General features: G+C 43.0%; 1 protein-coding gene across 2 annotated transcripts in view; it reads left to right on the forward strand.

The window, feature by feature from the left end:
* Positions 1-23510, forward strand: part of fnip1 (folliculin interacting protein 1) — a 42477-nt gene that overhangs the window by 16136 nt on the left and 2831 nt on the right. The window contains exons 3-17 of one of the 2 annotated variants that reach the window (XM_041952522.1): positions 3119-3259; positions 3473-3573; positions 3898-3972; positions 4309-4400; positions 5399-5482; positions 8189-8260; positions 9872-10007; positions 10920-11121; positions 11635-11720; positions 16472-16618; positions 18809-18978; positions 19975-21733; positions 21907-22072; positions 22485-22685; positions 22853-22968. In XM_041952522.1, the coding sequence (XP_041808456.1) occupies positions 3119-3259; positions 3473-3573; positions 3898-3972; positions 4309-4400; positions 5399-5482; positions 8189-8260; positions 9872-10007; positions 10920-11121; positions 11635-11720; positions 16472-16618; positions 18809-18978; positions 19975-21733; positions 21907-22072; positions 22485-22685; positions 22853-22968 (3548 nt within the window). The remainder of the gene's footprint in view (positions 1-3118; positions 3260-3472; positions 3574-3897; positions 3973-4308; positions 4401-5398; positions 5483-8188; positions 8261-9871; positions 10008-10919; positions 11122-11634; positions 11721-16471; positions 16619-18808; positions 18979-19974; positions 21734-21906; positions 22073-22484; positions 22686-22852; positions 22969-23510) is intronic. The other variant, XM_041952523.1, reaches the window with a different exon arrangement.

Here is a 23510-nt window from a genome sequence, read left to right on the forward strand (position 1 = left end):
GGGCAGAAGTTAATGATGTGATGTTACCAAAACTGGGTCAATCGCATCCAAGGCCTTGTTTACTCTACAATTTCTAAAAGAAAAGGTACACTGTACAAACTACATGTCACTTTTCCAGGAAAAGGCTGAAGGCAGATATCACCTTTAAATTCTGACTGTATATCAAACAGGTAGTCCCTTTATGTGAGTCAGTGAGTGCATGAGACTCAATGTTGGTTAATTGTCAACACACCCATGTCAGCCAGTGAGACATGATGATAGTAAGTGTTTTACTACAGCGTAGCAGTCGCTATGAGGGTGTGTGCAACAATAGCTTTTAAACATATCAATATCTAGTGGTGTATGGCCTCTACCATACATCACCCAGGAGCTGACTTTTCCAGCAAACGATGGCATACGGCCGCCACCGTTTTACCTTGTAATTTTGAATAATGTGCTTAATATTTTCATAACGTGGCTGTGTGTTCCTGTCTGACCCTGACCGGTTTGTTCTGGTGCTCTTATCTCCAATAATAATAGCCTCAGCTGACAGCCCATGTGTAAGCAGCATTCTTTCATCCTCACATGACAGTCGTGTCACTCACTGTCTGTCGTTCTGTCTGTCTCTGCTCTGGTCTCACCCTTTCTAAATTGTCTCCCATAAGTTAAACTGGTTATCTTGGTCTTTCCTACATTATCTCTGTAATCTTTATAAATCACTCTATCTTTCTTTAGTTTTACCTGTCTGTCTTTCTGTGCACTCAAGTCTCTGCTCATTTCCAATGCTCTCTTTCACTATTAAGATGTCTCTAAAACTCTTCATTTATGCTTTCACTATCTCTCTTCCTAAATCGCCCTTACCTGTCTAAACCTGTCTCTACCTCAGCCCCTTTCTTTGTTTTTGTTCCCTTTTCTCCCTGCCATACTCTGCCTTTCTTCAGTGTCTCGTAATTTCTTAAGCTTCTCACTCTACACCTTCCTGTACCTCCTGTTTTGTCCCGTCCTGTCTTTTTTCTCTCACACCTCTTCCTCCCCCTTCTATTCTGCCTGTTTCACCTTTCTTTTTGCTGCCTTGTCTATCTGCCCATTGGCCTCATTCTCATGTCCGTGGCCTTACCATCACGCAGAAACACACAGGGACACACACCTGCTGTCCCCTGACTTTGAAAATTACATTGTTGGCTCAACTTTGTCAACTCATGTGGATTTACTGAAGCGCTGTATTTTAATTGAATCAGTGCCACATAGAGAACCACAAAAAGAAGAGTTATGCAGTGTGTTTTGAACAGTAATATTTGTTTCAAGTGAGCTCTTAAAAAAATATGAGGTAATGCATAGAGAAAAGCAATAAATGGAGTCAGTGCAGTGTATTTGAATGTTGCCTGTGCTGATGTCAATATTTTTGGTGCATTCTGCACCGTTAGGGCTTTACCAGCCACTGTGTGACTTCTATCACATGATGCCTGTTTTTTTTGTTGTTTTTTTTCTTTGTTGTTGTTTTTTTCCGTCAACTCAGGGAATTTAGTTTAGAGAGATCAACAGCCGAAACAAGCAAAGCACAGCGGGTCAGAGGGAATGAGGAATAGAGAAATGAGGGATGGACAGAGATGCATGGGATGGGTGAGAAAGAGCTGAGACTAAAGAAATGAGGAATTGGTGGGACATTGGGAAAGAATAAAATGTAAGGAAAAGACTGAGAGCTGGGGAAGAAGACAAATGTGGTCCATGAAAGAAATAGATATATTAAAGGGGAGAAAGAAAGCTGCAGGAGACAGAGAGGGAGGGAGGCAGAGAGAGAGAGAGCGAGAGAGAGGGAGGGAGGGAGGCAGGGAATGATTGCGGTGCTGCTCGATCACGAGTTCCCGAAAGAGTCATATGACCGGCAGTCACATGCTGCTGGCCTCTGTGTACACACCTCACATTGCACTGCAGTGGACACACACACCCATGTACACACTCAAACACAAGCTTGCTCAGAATCAGCGTGGCTTCATTTGCATGAGTTTGTGAGCTACAAAATCACTCATATTAATGGCAGAGAGTAAAAAAAAATGTATACACAGAAAGTTGCATACACGTCGCCAGTGTTTCAAAGAGCAGAATAACGCCAAAACAATAATCCTTCCTCCTCTGCCTATTTTACTTTTCTCCTCGTCTCATTCTGTTTCTCCTTGTCTCCCTCTCATTTTTCCCTTCCTTTCTCCTCCTCTCTTACATTGGCAGCAACAGTGGTTTCAAGTGAGCCATTACCAGAGCCTAGCTAAACACACACACACACACACACACACACACACACACACACACACACACACACACACACACACACACGCACACCCTCCCCCTTCACTCCCCGCCCTCCCAAATGCATTCCTCTTGAATAGTCTGCCAAGTTGAGAAGGCACATGACACAGGCTGATTGAGCTCACATTGCTTTTAGTTTGCTGTTTACACGGGTGCCTCTGGGTTATGTTTCTATGGTTTTTGACCTGAACAATTCAACTTAATTTATTTTTTTCCATAAATAATTCCAGTTGATATGGGACAGTGACTTTTTACTTTTGGGAGTTGTGAAAGCATTGGGGAATCAGGCTGAAATTAGACAGAAAATGTGACTTTTTTTAATTGGTTAAGTGTCAGTTTCTCTCATTATGTTTATGTTAGCAGTGTGGCTATTCCACTTGACCTGACATGTTCCCACATGTATGGGCTGTTCCCACATAAATGCACACAAACCTTTAAGAAGCAAACACATAAAAGATTACCCAGTGCTGCTGAATGCACTTTGTGAAAAGGAGGTCATTTTTGGAGGCTTTGCTATATTTTAAAGGAAAACATTTGACTTGGCAGATGAAATGGTGGAAGTGGCTGATATGCTTTGTACTCCACCACTTGTTGATGTTTTCAGAGGCTGCCTAAGTTTATTTATATCCTTAATGGCTGCACCAAAGCAGTAAAAATGGTTGCTTTTTCATCATTAAGTTAAACTCTATGGTAGTGTGGGCATTATGCACCATGCATTTAAAAAGTGAATTCAGTTTTCAGAATTCAGAATTCATTGTTGCGATGTTCTGAATTCTGCAGAGCCAAATGAGCCCATGTTCATTGCATTTGGCCTCTATTTTTTGTTTTTACCCCACAGAGCACTGAGGGCCAGGTGAAGATGTTTGGGAAATGCTGCCAGCTCCGTCCTACAGGAGGCAGCAGCAGTTCCCTGGACAGCTCCTCCTCCTCCTGCACCTCTGAAACCAAGGAAACCAAGGAGCAGGGCCTGCGCTTCCAGGTAACATATGTCTGAAACTTTCAATCAAAATTTGCAATTTTGTATGCTAACCCATCCATTCACAGCTGAAGACTCTCACATAACACACTTGTAAATTGTATGTGTGTACTTCCAGGTCCAGTAGGTGTAACCTTGTTAGGCAACAGAAATATTCAGTTCATTGCTCTTTAAGGGTAACAACATTAAAACGTACGCTCCTCCTCTCCTCACCAGGGTTCGAGGTGTTCGTCTGATGTGGTAATGCTGGGAGAAATGATGTTTGGCTCTGTGGCTATGAGCTACAAAGGTTCGACACTAAAAATCCACCAAATCAGGTAAGAAGAATAAGGGTGCATCAGTGGCTTTTTCCTCACAGATGGTACTGACTGTAAAACAAAATTCTACATTTAATATGGAAATGAAACGTGTAGTAGAAAGGCAGAATGAAAAAATTGGCTTTTCACATGGCTTTTAGCGCTGGGTTTTAGGAATGTTTTTTAAATGTGAGGTGAAGGACAGTAAGTGAAGAAAGGAAAGTCGTCAGTTGAGGTTGAAGAAGAGGCAAATGAGGCCGACGTGAAAGACGCACACAACTGCACAAGCACATGAGTTGAGCACACGTGCTGATGATCCTTGTCCCTGTGCTATCGTCATATCAGATCGCCACCTCAGCTGATGCTGAGTAAGGTGTTCACCGCCAGGACGGGAGGAAGTGTGTATGGTAGCCTCAACACGTAAGTACAGACATATACACCAACTTCTATGGTAACTTCTTCCATAAGCCAGCACACAGATCTCATCTCATCTTTCTACCCCCCTTCCATCTGTCTCCGTTATGGTCTATAGTCCATGTATGCCAACCGGGGATACTGTCTCTTTGTCTGCCTCTGTTTTGCAGTGTCTTTCATCTGTATTAAGTTGTTTTGTTAATTTTTTTTTTCCAAAATGTGCATAAAGTATATGTACATTATATTATGTAATTAGTACCTGTGCTGTGGGCACATGTTTTAAAATCATTCACATAAACCTCACAAACTTTTGTTCCTCTTTTTCGGTCTCATCTCCGGCAGGTTACAGGACAGCCTGGAGTTCATTGCACCGGACAGCAACACCCTAAGGCCTGATCAGAACGCTGGGGCCAACAGTCTTTTAGGGAACATAGGTAACCACAGAAACCCAGTGCCACACCAAACCTTCTGAAACCACCAGTGACACCCTTCATGTTTCCCTTGAGTTCACTTTATGCATTGCGGAAGTGTGTGAAATGTTGTTTTTCATACATATCTTATTTAGTTTCTTATGTTGCCCCAGAAACTGTCAGTGCTTCTAACTCCCTTTAGGAATTACCCCCAAACAACTTGGTGGAATACTTGACTGTCAGAAATATTGTTAGTATTTAAGTGCAACTTGAATTTAGACTTGTCGTTTAGTTTAAGTAGTTGAAGTACGTTGGTAGAACTGTGAGGAAGCAGCTGATTTTGTTTCTCTCTTTCTGACCGTTTAACATTCCCGTTTGAATACAAACCAGGCTGGATAGACTCTGCCAACAGCTCTCCCTGAATGCTCCCCTACACTAACCTCGTGAACAGTTGGAGGTCTTTCGACTTGGCCTTGCAAGTACATGTTGTGTCAGAAAATTAACAGAACCAACTGTTATCCTATAAAAAAATTCTCAGCTGAATGACTCTGCATGTTACTCGTGGTAAAGCTCTGACACCAGGTTTTCGGGCAGTTTATGCAAATACCCTACAAGTCTGGCTAAGAGAATGACAGGCTCCCAATAGAAAGGAGGATATAAAGAACTGTTGGCAAATTCTATCCTTTTGTGTATTTTTCTCTGTCATCCTCACAGAAAATACAACAATGATCAACTTGTATACATCAGAGATTTAAATCCTGTCATTATGTATTTGGTTAGCTGTGCTTTCTGTGAGTGATATCAACCTTTTTGTTTGTCTGACTGACCAACCGACCTACCGGATGATGGTCATTATTTCATTCCAGACTGAAAAGCTGCTGTAACTCACTTGTTTGAGACGATTGGATGACGGAGGCAGCCAGCTTTTCTTCTTACTCAATCACTAACCATGGTTCATGTTTTTTGTCTCTTTTCCCTCTTCCTCCCTTTCTTCTTTTCCATGTTTTGTTTGTGCTGCGCAGGATTTTCTCAGCTCTGCAGCCCTCGACGGGCCTTCTCTGAACAGGGCCCTCTGCGCCTCATCAAGAGCGCATCTTTCTTTTCAGGTTGGCGCTTAAAACTGGCCGTGACTGATGTGTGCCAGTTGCATGCGTGTGTGTAGGCTGTAGATGCGGTGGCAGTGGTTGTATAGGCCTTGACTCTCAGTGGCTGCATGCCTGTGCGGTGATTCTTGCACTAGAAGTGGTAGCAGTAGTCATAGCATGCAATATCACAGCACGTCTGCAAATAACTTGGGTCAGACAAAGGCTACAGAAACATCGTCTTTGAGGTGGTTCCGACTAGACATGTTTGGTATGTTCCTCTTCAAAAACAAGAGCATATCCTCACTTAAATTAGTTCATTTGGGCAGGTGAGAACATGTGGATTCAATTCCAGGCGGCACCAAATGGCTGTGAAAATGCGGTACTTTTCCCTTGCTTTAAGACATCCCCTGCTACATAAGCAACATGTGACTTTTATTTACAAATGCTGGGTCACTTAAAATTGACAGTGAACCTAAACAACACAAACTGCCACTTGGTAAATCAAAGAGGAATATGTATGGCTTCAAACATGTTCTGTTTTGCTAATGACAATGTTGATTAAAACCTCACTTGTCAGCCATGAAGTTTTCTCAAACCAATCATTAAATCTGTCTGCCAGTACTGTCTGACCCAGGCCTGCAGGTGTATCACGCACGCAGAAATGGTGTGCATGGATTCTCACTGGTGTTGGTGGCTGTACTTCTAGTTAAGGTTTTGTAGTTCCTTCTCCTTGTTCTCTTTGTTTTCTTCACTCACATACTTTCACTAACATGTCTTTGACAATGACCGTGATACTTGGGCAATCGTTTTAAGTAACTATGACAACATCCAGTATTTAGTGGACTGTTGTATTGTAAGCTTTTGTTTCCTTCCTTACAAACCTTTAATCATGCAGTAAAAATTGCCTATGCATGTACACCTCAGTCACATCCATACAGTTGGCCACTGCTACACACAGTTTGCTATGGCCGCTGAGCTGTGCAACCTGAGCAGCTAGCGATGAAATGCCTTGTTCAAGGGCACCTTGGTAGTAGCTGTTGTAGGAAAGCAAAAATTAATTCTACTTTATCTGCTGTCCAGGTATTTAAACCAGCTAATTTTCAGTCACAATTCCACTTCCTAAAATACTGTGCATAGTATAGGTTGGGACAGAAGGGACTCCTCAGACGTCTATCACCACCAGTGACACACACGAATAACACCCACTGCACTGCCCATGTATCATCACTAAAAATAAATTAATTCTCTCCTGATGAGCTTTTTTGATCATCTTGGTGTTTTCAAGTGGGATTAGTAAGTACCTGTGTGCACCTTTTCAAGACAGAACAATCCAGATAGCTACACAATAGACAATTTGACAATAGAATAATGAGCTGCAGTATACTAAACTCAAATTCCTATAATTCGTTTTGTCAGGCTGATCAGAGAGCTCCTTTGTCAGAGGTATTTAGTGGTTACCCCCCCCCCCCCCCCCCCCCCCGATGTAAGACCTCATCCCCGTACTGTTGTGAAGTGATGGTGAGTTTTAGGAAAAAAAAACCAAAACAACCTCTCCCGCCACTGAGCTGCCGACCCACAATCCTGTTTAGGGCACCCTGAGTTTGGCATGGTGTGCACTCTGTCAGTTATGCAATGCTGGTATGGTGATAAAGCAGTGTGCCAGAGCAGTACACATACACACACTAAACGCTCAAGATGCTTTGCAAAAAAAAAAAGCTCATGTTGACTTGCTGTTGACTTGTTAATCATCTCAACTGCACTTTGAAGCCTGTCTGCTGTGAGAGGTATTGACATTTTTGCAATTTTGCCCCAAAGCGTCGACGAGAAGGACATTTGAGAACCAGTAAACAGGCTCGTTGACATCCTTATTATGGGGTCTGTTGTAGAAAGTCACATCAGTGTTAAAGTGACAGAGAGTGAGTCAGTGAGCAACAGCCTATTACAACAGTAGTGTTTTTTGATGTGTTTGTTTAGCTTTTCGACTTCCTGTTTTTTGGAGTTACAAAACAAAGGGTGAACTATCAGCATGACAATCAATCCGTAACAGCCATTTCACAGTAGAAATTAGTGTTTTTTTTATTGTGGCGATCTCACATGAAGAAGCTGTGTGGTTTATAGTCTAATGGTGGTACAGTTGCTTTGAATCAGCCACCAGGCGTTTTTGCTGCTACATTAAACAGCCATTTCAAGAATGTTCAGCCGAATCATTACTGTGTAAACACTGCACATGGTAAAATAGTCATTGGCCAGGCAATAGCTAGAAAAACCTTTGATCCTTTCTTTGACCCAGTGCTGCAGTTATAGTTGTAGTAAAAAGAATGATTGCAGTTCTTTGGAAACAAATTGAGACTTTCTTGCTATAGCTCAGACATGGATGCTGAGGCATTCAAAAGCATCAACCTTTGTTTGTGGAGTAGAAGAACACTACAAGGCTCTGACTGGGTGGTGGTAAGAGCATCCTCAGTGTGCCTGTTGCTCCATTTTGCCCATCACATTTTCTGACAGGTTGTTTTTATCTGTCTCCTTTCCCTTTCTATATTTCTTGCTTTCCTTCTTTCTCTTCATCTAACTCACTCTTTTCCCTCTTCATTTTCTTCTATCTCTCCTTTCTGTTTCTTATTCACCCATCTGCCTTTGACCTCCCACCACCCTCTGTCTAAACCCCTTTCCTTTACCCTAACCCAATCCTTCACTTTCTCTCTCCATCTCCCTCCTCCCTTTCTCCAGGCCACAGTCACCCCATGGACATGCCTGGCAGAGGGCTTTACGATGAGAGGGACAGCGGCATCGCCAGGTCAGGTAGGTTAATGAGACGACAAGCAAAAGCCTGGATTGACCTACACTCAACACAGCTTTCAGCCCTACACCTGAGCTTTGAATTGGGTTCACATTTATTTTTGTCAAGTCCAAAGAGGTTAAGGAACATAGAAGATCAAGTGTAAGTCTGGAAATTATTGGACTGCCTCCTCCTTTTCACCTCATGCACATCCCACATATGTTTTTGATCCCTGGCTTTCTTCGTCCCGGCTGCCCAAAGTGATGCAGCTAACAAAGCACTTCCTGGGTCACAATGGATGACCTGCTTTAACTTCACTGCTCAAGGTCAAGAGTGAACAGTTACACAAGCCCTGGTTACTTTCACCGGTGGTGCCTCAGCTGGGACTTCACTCATGTGGTATGCAGACGCGCATGCACACAGTTTTCCATTCATTAAAATGAACCATAGGTTCACCCTCTCATGGCCGATTTGGCTACGTGTGTGTGAAATATGAGAGGTGCAGAACAAGATGGACAACATTCCTCTCTACATTGTCAATCCTGAAAAGTTTGAAGTATTTTGTCATGAGACCAGAAAATAAGAAGATGATGCAGGGGCGGAAGACAGTGTTCACAGTGCCTCTAAGGTTCGGAAAACCTTGTGCAATGGAAACCGACCCCTGCCTACCCCCCTGCTCTACCCCCGACCCCCCTCTGCAAACACCACCATGTCCCACTGGCACGACTGGTATGAGGGGAATTGTGCTTTCTGCTCAAACCCGGGTCACATGCAGAGGATTAAATATAGAAGCTCTCAAAACCTGCTACTAGTAAATGAGCTTCTAATTCAAGCCTCGTCCTCTCATCTCCACTCTCCCCACCTCCCTGCTGCAGTTGGGCTGGAGAGTCCTTTATAAAACTCTGACACACACAAAAACATACATGTCCCTCTGTGACACAAACCTCTGTCGTCTTTAACTGTAGCTCTTCTGCTATGTCTACAACACTCCAGTTTTCTCTTTATACACACTCTCATTCGCTTCATTAATCTGGTGAAGTTTATCGCTCTTTATCTCTTCACACACACACGCACACACACACTATCTAAATGGCTCATGTGACCATCGATCAGAGCCCTGCTGCCTGGGCTGTAAATAACCTTGTGATCAGGCCTTGTATTTTCTGTGTGTGTGGGTAGATTGTCATTATCATGCCAGCCTGGTGTAAAGCCAGGTTGTCCAACAACTGCAGCATGTGACTGTTGACATTAGGTCTCATGTGAAAGCTATTTAGGAAAAGGAGAAAGAGGGGTGATTGTGTTTTGGGTGTGTTTTTGTGTTTTGTTTACTGTATTTGTTTGGCCTTTTTAAGTTCTTTGTCTTAGTAAGAACAGTTATTGTCCTCTAGGTTTCTGTCTAGCTCTGTGTGGTAGAGTGTGTACGTGTGTGTACAAAGTGTCATTCAGAAGGAGTGACCCTATGCACTTGTTGTCTGACTCACTCTTGTCTTTTTTCTCTTCTGTCACCCACCATTCCCTCCATCTGGTCCCTGTTCACTCCTGTTCTCCTCCTCTTCATCCTTGCACTCTTAACTCCTCTCCTCGTCTCTATCCAACCCCCATCCTCCTCTCCATCCCTCCGTCTGTCCCTTTAGCTTCTCTGAGCAGTCTGTTGATCACCCCCTTCCCGTCTCCTGGCTCCTCCCTGACCAGCAGCTGTGCGTCCAGCTACCAGCGCCGATGGCTCCGCAGCCAAACCACCAGCCTGGAAAACGGCGTCTTCCCCCGATGGTGAGCCGCATACAATCATACATCCATGCACAGCTGTGCAAGGTACATATTCAAGTGCATTTTATACAGATGAATGCTTGCAAATAAATAAACTTGCACATATTGAGTGGACATGCAGTAATGCACAACTACTGAGTGTCACATCTTTCACAAATGCTTAGAGTAGTTAAAGTGATGGTTAGGAGAAGAGGGAGACAAGTGTTTAAAATTCATGGTCTTTTCTGCATAACTTTCCAAACACACTTAACAGAGCCTCTCCCAATCGCCCACCCCCCCTCCATTTTTCTTCCCTGCTCAGGGCCTCTGTCAGGCTTTTGTAAAGTTTATCCTGCAAGGACTTCCTCAGAATCCAGCAGGCAGCTGGGAAAATGACACACACTCCTGCTATGCACTAATAACTGCACTCACAAACACACTCACAGTGCTGTGACTAGACAGGATGCTGTGCTGGCCTGTCGCTGTAAATGCAGCTGTCGGCCTCTGAGTGCTCTAATCTTCCAGGCGCTCCAGTTCAGCAGCACCAAAGCATATTGTTTACCAGCTGCAACATTAAAAAAAAGTCTAGGATTAAAAATGTCTTAAAATGTTTTCTGTTATTTTACAGTGTTTGCTGTATGTAAAATATTTACCTGTTAAAGCTAAGCAGTAGTTAGCAGTCTCAACCTGCTGCATAAGTACAAGAAAGACACTTTGCAAACAAGACCCTAAACCGTATTCTAACTACTTATGTGAGGGCATATGGAAGGTAAGATATAACTTAATTGATCTTCATGGGCAGAAGTACTAGGATTCAGATTTACAGGTCAGGTAAACGTTTTGAAGTTTGCTGCATGCACATTTCAGCCTTTGGAAGTTCAGATCAGATGTGCCTCTGCTCTCAATCTGACTTTCTGTGTACCCTGTCCTGATCAGGTCAGTCGAGGAGAGCTTCAACATGTCTGACGAAAGCGGCGGACCAAGCCTCGGCGTGGCTAGGAAGAAGAAGATTGCCATCGGGGTCATCTTCATGCTGTCCCCCAACCCTGAGGAGAACAACCGCTTTCAGGATTTCTTTTTCTCTCACTTCCCTCTCTTTGAAAGCCACATGAACAAACTCAAGAGCGCCATCGAACAGGTGATTTAATGTTTTTTACTGTGATTACAGACCAACTACATGTTGTAATTGGCAAGAGTTGAACTCCTGTATAATTTGTGTTCAAAGATTCTGTTCTTTAAAGATTACTGTTTAGATGTGCTAGAAGTTTGTTTCCCTTAATGTTTTTCTGACATTTGTATTCTTGATCACCTCCCTGATTGACACTGTGGAGATAAGCCTGTCAGTGAAATCCATTTAGCAGTGACATGTATAGTCCCAAATGCAAACCGTACACCCTTTGCTGTTGTAATTAGCAGAGTTACTGTCAAAGTGACCGGTCAATGGTCATACCTTGTATGTCTGCGGTTCTGTATACTGGTGTCTGTTTTTGGCAAAGCCCTGGGTGGCTTCCAGCTTTACCCTCCATCTTCCCTTCTACCCCCCTTGCTCTCTTCTCCCTCACAAATTCCTTGCCCCACCTTTCCTGTAACTTAGTTTGTCAGCTTGAGTGCCAAATATCTCAAAGCACATTTGTGTTGTGTCACTCTCAAGGCCATGAAGATGAGTCGGCGGTCAGCTGATGCCAGCCAGAGGGCCCTGGCTTACAGCCGAATGGTGGATGGACTTAACGAGTTCAGGTGGGGCAACAACTCACGTTCACTCACTATGACACAGACAGTAATCTTACATGATTTGTATTTTTCTTATTTCTCTCGTGGCCGGCCTTGCAAACATGTCATAAACACCTTATAACATAGCTGACTTTTAGGAGACTTTATCACTACAATAGGGGGACAGCGCATACTTTATAACTGTATAATTTTATGACTAAGACCATCCTGTAATATAACACAAGGATTCAGCAATATAAAATAAATTAGAACAATATGATTTCCATGGAACAAACACAGCCAAACACAATCACTCACCATTGAGTTGAGCCAGAATGTTCACTGTCTTTTTACTGCATGATTATCAGCAAACTCTCAAACACACAGCTTCAGCCAACATCGCAGTGTTATTCAGTTTCTATGTGCTGTGGCCAAACACTCATTCTCTCCCTGGGTACATAGCAAGGTCTATACACTATGGAGACTTAGGAAAAATGTGACATTTAAAATCTGTTTCCAGGAGATGCAACACTTGAGAAAGAAAAGATGTATCTCATATTTACATTATAGATCTCTACACCATAAAATGTGACACACAAGCATGCTTTGCAGCATTTATTCTTCATTCTGTCCATATCAATCCTAAGTCCTCACATAAAGTTCACCCATATCTAAAAGTGCTTAACATACATTTTATCCAAGGCCTAGTCTTGTTGAATTACAGTTACATACACCAGTATCAAACTGTTAATGTTCCTTAAAGTAGGTCACCAAGTCCTCATACTTATCCTGTGTTATTAATGTTATGCACCAACATTTGGGCAGCTTTAATGAGCTGAGAACTAGTTTGTATCATGCCTTTCATTCCAAGTGTAGTTTAAGCCAGTGGGCACCATGCATCATTTAGAGTTTCTCTACCAAAAGTACATCAATCAGGCAGTAAACTGTTTTTGCTGATATTCACCAGCTGATGTGGCTTGCAGACAAAAGAAAGATCTCATCTCTCAGCATAGTTTACAAGAGAACATTGTTTGCTTTTGACAGTTACCATGACAGTGGTGACATTTCGTTGATACACAGCTGTCATAAACATATCGTAAAATGCATCTTTGTTACAAGTTTAGTTTAAACAATCGAATCAAATGTTGATTTTTATAGCTACAGAAAGAGGAAGGATTGTGTTAGCATAGCCTCCATGATGTCAGCAGTGGTGGAAGAAGTAATTAGATCCTTTTAACTAAGTAAAAGTATAAATGCCACACTGTGAAAATACTCAACTACAAGTACAAGTCCCGCATTCCAAACCTCACTTATGTAAAAGTATTATCAGCAGACTTTACTAATAATTAGTACATTGACTGTCAAAAGTAGAAATACTCATTCGAGAGAAATTGGTCCCTATCAGTGTTTTAATATTATGTGTTTTTTAAATTTATATAACTGCAGCATTTCTGTGTGATTCTGTGTAACATGGAAATACACAAGTAAAGTAACTTGAATATGTCCTTAAGCGCAGTACTTGAGTTAATGTACTTAGTTACATTCCAACACTGTCAGTGAGCATCTAGTGTTGCTCCAGATACTGATGCCATGTGCTGAAGCGTCACGGTCATCAATAATTAATGGATACTCACTGAGGTTTATGTGTGAAGATAGTGTGCTAACAGTCTACACACCAAGCCTGGTAAGTGAAGTTGAAATATGTTGGGTAAAAGAAAGGAGAAACACACAGTTCCTACCGGCAAACCATAGATGTTGCATTGTAACTGCAGTGCATGCTGGGAGTTCTTGCTTTAGGGCTTTGGTTGTGTTTAGGGAACTTATGTGAGCAAACTTTCGCAAGGTACCAGTTCCTTCTCAACACTGTAGCACAACTACTCTGTCATTGTATTTAATCATTATTTGTGATGACATGAAATATGAAATCATAAATTTGTACTGATTAGGTTCCAAAAGTGCATTTGTGTGTGTGGGTGAGACATACTTGTCATTACTGTATGACAGTGCTATATTAGTACTCATAAAACACACAAACCCATTTTATGTTTGGTGTGTGTGCAGGCATGCCTGTCTCCACCACTACTTTCACTAGCAGCACACACGCTGGCAGGCAGTTCCCTGTCTGAGGTCCCCTCATTGCTGCAGTCATATGCCTGTTGGCAGGCAGCCACGGCAACCCAAGCCTCCTGAGTGGCAACCCTATCTACCTCAGACACTGGCCACGAACACCAGAATAGTAAATAATATGTGAGTGCCAGCAGGAGGAACGCTATTGCTGAGGACAAACAAAATATCTGTAAAATCTCACCTTCAGACACCAGCTAAATATAAGTATGGCCACCTTTACCATTAAGAGGCTTTGACTTCATGGAACATTACAAAAGGAAACTGGAAGAAATGCCTTTGCTTCATGCTGCTTTGACGTAATTGGAGGGTGGGCACGCACAAATACTCAGGCATGCAGGGCAAAGATAAGTTGTGCACTTAGCAGAGACACGTGTACATAAAAGTGACACCAGACTATATTGGGGTTATGTTGACGGTCTGCAGTCAGAGTACAAGCAGGAGTACTGAGAGAAGCAAAACCACTTAACACAGCAGAGACGGGAGTCTAATTCCCATTTTACCACACATACATAAAGAAGTGCGCTTACCCTTCTTTGAAGCACCAAATGGCAGCCACCAGAAACTGTGGGACTCTGCAGCCTGGTAATAGCCTCAGAGTTGTTCAGGCAACATTCATGCCCAACATGTTGGTTTTTAAGGGCCTGGGGTGGCACAAAAAGAACCAATTGGATCTACAATATGTCAATGACCACAACTGTGCAGCTGTAACCCAGAATATATACAAGGCTCTCAAAGGTGAGGTCTGATGGTTTAAATTGCTGCCCTCCATAGTGAAGTAATTTAAATCTGGCTCTTCAACCTAACGCATCAGTGTAATTTCACATCACAGCCGAGCTCTTTAAAGTTCACCTGAACAGCTGCTGCAGAGACGATGAGACTAGATCTCCTGCTTATCTAGAGCTGGCTCAGCCTCAGACGTCTCCCCACTGGGGGCTTTCAGTAGGTGAATGTACACCAGGCCAAGCGGGGTCAAGAGGGGCTTTAAAAGGCCACATATAAGTCAACCTGTTTATAACACAGGAATGAATAAAGCATTATTAGCTCATTTGCTACCATACAAATGATTAATCATCTCTAGCCTGCTGACAGCGAGATGTAAAGAGAGTCAGAGATGTGTTTTGGGTGTGCTGAGTGACATGGAGTCCATTCTGCTTTACCCTGCAATGACCATTCAGTACCGTATTTATGTTTCTCTTTAGTTTCTTATGCACTGGTGCACTTGTAATGGCTTGTTCTTGTTGAATGATTAATTTATTGGAGTGAGAAGGTGAGACAGTGGCAGTTTTGCCAGCCAGAAATGAATCATTTAATCAAACTAAAGATTTATTTCTACATTTTTTAAAACAGTTGTTTTTCAAGGTCAGTCAATCAAGCAGCTTTCTCAGAATTGGCATCCTTGTGCATTTCCACAGTGAACTCCTCCTAACTGTCATTCTGTTAGTTATTAATCTTGAGAAGATGGGTTAAGGGTTACAACACGACACAACAGTTCAGTCAGAAAAGAACTGCTTGCCATGAATGTAATGCAGTTTAATTAATTTGTTCTTCTTTTTACACCCAGGTGATAGCTTTGTATAAACACATCAACAAAGACTACACATGATCTTCCTGTTTTCCTTGGAAAAATGCATCAACCTAAAATAGCTTAGTGACTGGAATCCTGGAGTTCTCGAGAAGGTCACTTTCACTGTGTGACACCTGTGCTTTCTCTCAGCATGCAGCCTGTCTGCATCTCCTCTGTCACCGGGTTCTTTATCGGTCAAAGAGGTTGTGAGTTTACTGCAGAATTAACCTTGTTTACTGCCTGAGATCTCTCACATTTTCCAGTAAAACTTAATCAAGTTTGGAAAACAGCACAGAGTTTTTCTTCCTTATCAGTAGGACCTGCAAAGTCGTGTGATAGCTCACCTGGGAAGCTGGTTAATTTGTTACAGTTTATAATGTTCATTTGGTGATTCATATTTATTTATCATAGTTCACTGGTACTCTAGTAGCCTGGTTATGCTGTCGCATTTGCTAAAGATTGCAGTTGTAATATGGTTTTGGTTTGCATGTTTGCAAGAAATGAGAGTAAGCAGATGAACCCTTCCAAAACACCTCATCTTCCAATAAAAACTGACAGCTGTTTTTTTGATTGTCTTTACATTTAAGCTTTTTCAAACCCAGAGTCCAGCAGCTGCAGTCGGTATTTAAGCTCTGACTAAAAACCGCCTGATTCTTCACATTCCTGAGGCTGCAGAGATTCCCCTCTGCCCCTGTGTCAAAGCTTGGCCCCCAGCCGAGACATGCTCACCAACACGCCCCACGTTCCATGGAAACTCCAGTCCTTCTCAATGGACAAATGCCCCAACTGAGCCACATACAGATAAATATGCACACAAAAACACACTGTACAGAGCGAGAGACAGGCCTGTGTGTGAGTGCGCGCAAGTTCGTCGGACTGTCACAAACACACAACCAAGGGTCTCCCATGGCCTCAGCGCAGACAGCGAAGCTCTGTGAACTGAGATCTCTTTTGTTTACCCCGAGAGACAATAACGTGTCTGTTCTCTCTCTGTCTGTTTTCTCTCTTTTCCCCTCCTTCTCTTTCATTCGCTCTCCATGCCCTCCCCTCTTTCATCCCTCCCTCCCTCGCCGTACCTCATCTCCAGGATGACCATCTGCGACCTCTACACCATGCCCCGCGTGGCTGAGCCCGTCTGGTTGACTATGATGTCTGGAGCGTCAGAGAAGAACCAGCTCTGCGGCCACTTCATGAAGGAGCTCTCCCTGCTGATGGAGCAGGCCTCCAAGAACCAGTTGAGTGTCTGCTTGTACTTGCACCTGGTCCCCCACCAGGCACTGAAGTTTTAAAAATGTTGCTGGGGTTTAAGAGTTTGCATGCAACACGGGGATCATGACAAACTTTATCAGAATGTCTCATCAAACAGATATTTATTATATCACGTATTGGTTTTATGCAGTTATAGCCTTAGCAAACCCACCTGTTGTTAAACCAGACTTCTCACCCCTATGGTTGTTCTCGGAACTGAAAAGCATTAAAAAGGCAGAAGGGAATCAAGCAAGCTCACACATGTCAAGATGGAAAGACATGCACAGCAGCACTATAAGTCTTTAAGAAATGTTGCACGTGCATAGATTTTCCACATTTTTTGTTTGCTTGTACTTTCTGATGAGTGTATCAACAGAGAAATAGATGTAGGGTCACACACCATTCATTCTGCCTCCCACACACAAACATTCTGTGGTCTATCTCTCCCTTTCTTACACTTACACACACACACACACACACAGTGAATGTTTCCCCCCCTTTTTGCATTTGTCTGCCTCAGAGGGAGCTGTGAATGAGAAGATCCCTGCCAGTCTCTAACTGCTTATTGTTGCTGTTACAAAGCCATGTCAAACCACTGCTGATTGTACATCTATGAATTGGTAGCAAGGCTTTTATTGAACATAGCACCAGTATTCAGTACTGATGATTTAAGGAGCATTCAGTACACTTAACTGAATTTTTACATCAATTTGATCTTAAAGGACAGGAATAATAGCCAACATTTTAAAAAGAAAATGTGTGTTTTTCTGATCTTGACCAATGCACTATAGCTTCTGCATGTTTGAAGCTTTCATGCACTTATAAATTTTAGGGCTGCAACTAGGATTTGTTATTACCAATTACTCTTTCTTATGGACAAATCAGTCATCAGTACAAAGTTCCCAGAGCCAAAAGTGATTTCTTCAGTTCATAACCAAAATATGTTTATTTTACAAAGGTATTTTTTCATTCATTCAGTCAGTCTGTATTTACACAGTACTTCACTTTCTTTTGCAGGGTTACACTGTGTACACATGACAAAAGCAACAATCAAACTATTCAGACAAACATCAAGCTTAAAAGCCTGTGAGTAAAGGACAAGATTGAATAAGGGTAACAACGGTATCGGATAAAACAATCATTAGATCAAATCTGAACACAACAGGGGATAAAGTCACTTTACCTTAAAGATCTACGCCTCAATCAGATTTAGTCATTGCAGGTACAGGAATAGTCAGTGGTGGACGTTGAAGTTACAAGCCAAAGAAATCACATGATCCAACTTTTTAACCAACTTTAACTTGATATTTTTGCTTGATAAATGACTTAAATGAATGACTGACAGTGGTGTTCAATGTGTTTCTGGCACCAGCAACAAATAGTTGTTTTGAAAAAACAGAAAAGCTGTCTATTTAACTTAGCCAACATGGCTGAAGTGAGAGGACGAGTGGAAATTCAAACATGAGCAACCATGTAAAAACGTCATTTTTAAAAGAAATATCTGTATCATACTGCACAGTCCAGTCTAGTTTCTCATGTTCTCTAAATCCTTGCATGCTTTCTAAATGTTTACCATCAATAGAAACTGTGTTTCCTGGGCAACCATTGGTGTTTCTTTATCAGCACTGTTTCTCAGTTAACGTCATTATCAGCCGTAGTTAGATGACTCTGCAACGCAACTCCTTCTTTGGGATGTTGACTTGTGAATGAAGCATTGTGTCTCCCTGGCAACCATTGAACTTACTGTATCACATCATGTAATTTCTGAGGAATCTTGTCAGTACTCCTGTGACTGATGGAGTTGATGAGTGCTGCAGTCACATCTGTGTTCCAGCACGTGATTGAACTCGACTACCATGACAGTGTAGAGTCATGAGACAGGAAGAGAAGCAGACAGTTGTGGTCAGAACTGAGAAGTGAATCATGCTTACAGTGTGTGTTATGTGTGTATCTGCATACATCTGTGTGTGTGTGTGTTGCAAACAATGGATGTGTGTTTGTGGTGTCCAGTTCAGTCAGAAAACCTCTGACAAGAGTTTTTCGGTGAAGGGAGATGACTTTTGACCCGACCAAACAGGGTCATGAGGGAAACTAATTTCTAAGTTCAGCCAGCTAGGAAGTCCATTTTTGGTTTGTCCTCTAGTCTCTGTTGACCAACCCATGTCTGATATTCCAGATTCCTCCCCGCGTTATTGACAGCCATCCTCACCAATCATCTGGCCTGGGTGCCCACCGTCATGCCCAATGGGCAGCCTCCAATCAAGATCTTCCTGGAGAAACACTCCTCCAAGAGCGTCGACATGCTGGCAAAGACGCACCCCTATAACCCGCTGTGGGCACAGCTAGGTGAGGAGTTCAAACACGCACACACACACGCACACACACAGTGAGTTAGGCATAACTTTGCTTTCTGTCAAAGTGCCTGGAGAGTCAAATAAAACACCTGTGCTTGGTCTTCATTCCAGCTGAAGCTTGAACACATCCTGTCATTACAGCACAAAGACAAGTTAGGACTAGACTTCTTCTTCTCTACATGCAACGCACTATGTCTTCAATCTGCATGTAACCACAGCAGCATTTCATAATGAGTAAAGATTTCAGGTGTGATAAATATGCAATTTGCAAACTACAATGTAATAATACTGCAGCTACAATAACAGTATGAAAATTGGGCATCAATTGGACACTTTTCCACATCTGTACCATTAAACTCCCGATGTGTACCCCTAGTAGGTTGTTTGAGTGGATAAATCATGTTGTAGTCCAGTGGTGCACGTTGTATCAGTGGAAACCCATAAGATGTATTTCTGCGAAAAAAGTTTCCTGATGTTTAAGTTTGGATTTCAGGGCACATATAACAAGTAATGATGTCCTATAAATACACAGACATTTGTGTATGTTAAGTAATCCACACTTTCATCTCAAGTGACATCAGAAGCACGTAGAAAGTGATTTCATGGTGACACCTAGTGTTCATAACTGAGAACTGCGAACCAAAGTATTGACGTGTCATGTGAAAAAAAGAAGAATAGAGGTAAAGAAGAGATAAACAAGAATGATATTGAAAAAAATTGTTTGGATGTTATAGTCTTAACAAGAAGAATTGTGTGTGTTTAAGTGCTACTTGTTTTAACAAAGTGTAAATTTGTGTGATTTTTCTTTCTCACGTCTTTACATTCAACATTATTTCTCACCCAACTGAGATGATAAAAGTTTGAAACTTTGTACACTAATTGTACTTTTATTTCCAAACCTAACAAATGATTAAGTAGACATGACTTGTTTAAAGTAATTAATGCATTTAGAGATGCTAATGGTTTTTCTTTTCATCACTGTGTATAGGTGACCTGTACGGCTCCATTGGGTCACCGGTTCGGCTGTCGAGGACAGTGGTCGTCGGCCGCAGACAGGAGCTGGTCCAGAGACTCCTCTATGTCCTCACCTACTTCATTCGCTGCTCTGAGCTGCTGGAGACCCACATGCTGGACAGCGCTGAGGATGAGGCCATTGTGATGCCTGGCTCCCTCATCACCACCTCCCTAAGGAAAGGAGAGGTGGAGGAGTCGGACTATGTCCTGGTTACTGTCCATAAACCCAGCGGGGACTACTTGTCCCAAGGGGCCCACGGCCGACAGACTGAGGTAGAGGACAGCAGCTACCGTTCAGACAACAGCCTCCAGAGCAGCACATACACAGACACAGAGGTGGAGCACGGTGCCGGGGACACACCTAAAGAGGAAGATGAGGAGGATGAGGAAGATGAGGACAGCAGTGAAAGTCAAGGGTCCAGGAGCAGTGTGCTTCAGCCAGAGCACAACAATCCCATTATCAGGACTGCAGAAGCAGGTGCACTGGGGGAGCTGCGCAGGGAGTCGAGCAGCCCACTAACTACAGAGGCCCGACTGGAGACGGTGCTGCCTGTCAGCTCGGCCTCCCCCAGGGAGCAGGTCTGTGTGCTGGATACAGAGACCAAGGGCGACTTGAAACTTATTGTCCCATCCATAGCCACAACCCTTGCATTAAGTCCATCCCCAACTCCTGCCACCACAGAGGATAAAAACTCTGTGGCAGAGGCTGGGATGTGTGCAGGCAGTGGGAACCAGCCCACCACAGTGCTGGCTCCTCGGCCTTTGGGGATCCCTCTAGAGAAGAAGCCCCCAGATAAGAATGTGGCTGCTGCAGTGCCCGTGCCAGTGATACCAGGAAACACAGTAGCGGGGCCCATGACTTTGGCTCTAACAGAAGAGGGGGAACCGGCAACAAAAGTCACTTTCCTCATCGGAGACTCCATGTCTCCTGAGTCGGACACAGAGAGCCGCAGGAGGAAGGTGGAGGAGGAAATCAAAAAGCACAAGAAACACCTCAAGGACAAACATCCGCTTCAGCATCAGCTGCTCCTGCATCAGCAACAACATCAAGGGCAACATTATCAACAGCAACCGCAGCAGCTGCAGAGAGGAGCAGATTCAAAGACCAGCAACACCAGTGCACCAGAGGACCAAACCAAACAGACCAAGGCGGCTCCAGCCCTGCAGCGGGTGTCCAGCAAGATGCCCCAGTGGAGCCAAAACTGTATGGACGATTTTGATGAGTATTTCAGCCTAGAGAACCCTGTGGAGACTAGGACTATAGACGATGTGGCCAAACGACAGGAGTCCAGCACCACGGACAGTACGCACATAGACTTGCTGGACCCCTCGGGAGTCCGCCGGCCCGGTGACTTTGGCGGTCACAGCTTTCAGGGTACAGTCAGGAGTCAGGGATTGGGTCTCTGTTTAGGTTCAGATAGTGGAGAGGCAGGGTCCAGAAGGAAGGGAGACACTTTGTTGGATGTCCAAAGGAGGTGCAGGTGCGGGTCTACAGATTCCTCTGACACTTGCTGCTGCAGGGGCTGTTCTGCTGAGCAGGACAAGGGTCTTCTGTTGTCACTCCCCGTCCCTCAGGATGGAGGCAGCAGCAGCAAAGAGGACCAAAAGCGCAAAGCGATGCCAGTCAATGACTGGGAGATACCCCGCAACGAGAGCTCAGACAGCGCGCTGGGGGACAGTGAGAGCGAGGAGACGGAGGACTGGCAGGAGGAAGTGCTAGTGCCATTCCCAGGGTGAGTAGAGGAACCATACATCCACTTACAGACACGCTTCTCTTCGTGTTCACAAACCATGAGCTCTGGTATAAGGTGCTGTCATGAATACTTATAATAATGACAGAGAATCTGTGAGAATAGCAATATATCATTTTCATTTGGAAAAAATAATTAATGTGTTTGATTTATAGGTCAAAGTTGGTGGAGAACTACTCAAAGCCAACCATTGCCAATTTTGGCCGGTCTCTGTTTGGAGGCTACTGCCCCACCTACGTGCCAGACTTTGTACTGCATGGGATGCCCAGCGACGAGAAGCTCCGGCAGAGCCTCATGGCAGAATTGACCCATGCTGTTCAGGTAATGTCTGACATGTTTGGACCTATTCTTCCTTTATCAATATATGTATCATAATATGGAAACTATATGCAAAATTATTTCGAAAATAATCAAATTGATGTTAATATAATCAACTGTGAGTTCTACTATTGATTTTGTTTTTATTTTTAATGACAATTTTCTTGATATAATTTATCTAAGGAACAGAATTTGATCCTATTGAGATGACACCACTGAAAGTAGATCAGCTGTAATTGTGAATCATTGCCCCGCCCTGATTCGATAGTTTAATCATGTTTCACTGCAAAAGAAGTAATTGCCTTATTGCTTCCTATTAGGTTCAGCCATTTACCATTTGTTTAGGAGTTTGAGATGTGCGATATCTGTTTTCCATTTGTTTCGCCATTTTAAATAACTGTTCTCACCTCTGCAGCATCCAGTTTTGGATGAGCCCATAGCAGAGGCCGTCTGCATTATAGCAGACACAGACAAGTGGACGGTGCAGGTGGCCAGCAGTCAGAGACGAGCCACAGACGTCAACAAGCTGGGAAAGGAAGTCCTGGTGTCCAGCCTGGTTTCCAGCTTATTGCAGTCCACTCACCAGCTCTACAAACTCAACCTCTCACCCAACTTTGTACGTTACATTTCTCAGTCTTTCCACTATGATGTTTGTACAAGTGGATCAGGTTTCATGGCTTTTTTGTAGTCAAGATGCTGTTTCCACTTATTGTCTGTGTACAATAATCACCACTTTGACCCTTGTGCTTTACCAACCATGTTTCTGTCTCCTCTCCTCCTTAGTGTGTAATGCACCTTGAGGACCGCCTGCAGGAAATCTACTTCAAGAGTAAGATGCTTGCTGAGTATTTGAAGGGCCAGACAAGAGTCCATGTGAAGGAACTGGGCATGGTCTTAGGGTAAGCAGTTAATATTTATTCTCAACTCACAACTCTTGTAAAACTGCACATTAAAATTAGGATTTGGTTATTGAGTTAGTTTTTTTTGCACACCAAGGGTATTATAGATAAGTGAAACTGAACACTAAAAGTAGGTGTGAAAAAACAATTTATTTAACTGAAATAAACATAAAAATGAGTGTGTACTTACAAACCTAACTAAAATAAAAATACACTGGAAATGTCTTTAGCTTCAGTCTTACCCCCATATTATGATAAAAAAACTAAAACTAATAAAAATTTTAAAACTTAAGTAACTCTGGTGCACACACAAGGATGCAGATGCATGCACACGTAGGTAATGCAAAAAATGGTGCAGCCAGTCGTTTTACACTATTCTACTGATCAACAGGTGGCAGTAATGATCCAATTATGCATTTCACATTAAAAGTAGAGAAAGAAGCAGAAACAACTGGTACATGAGCCCATAGACCAAGCAGAAGCTGAGCTATTGTTAGCATTATACATAAAAATCAGTTGTGTGTGTAAATTCTTTTGCAACA

Source organism: Chelmon rostratus, chromosome 14, assembly GCF_017976325.1.
Source record: "Chelmon rostratus isolate fCheRos1 chromosome 14, fCheRos1.pri, whole genome shotgun sequence".
Lineage (NCBI taxonomy): Eukaryota > Metazoa > Chordata > Actinopteri > Chaetodontiformes > Chaetodontidae > Chelmon > Chelmon rostratus.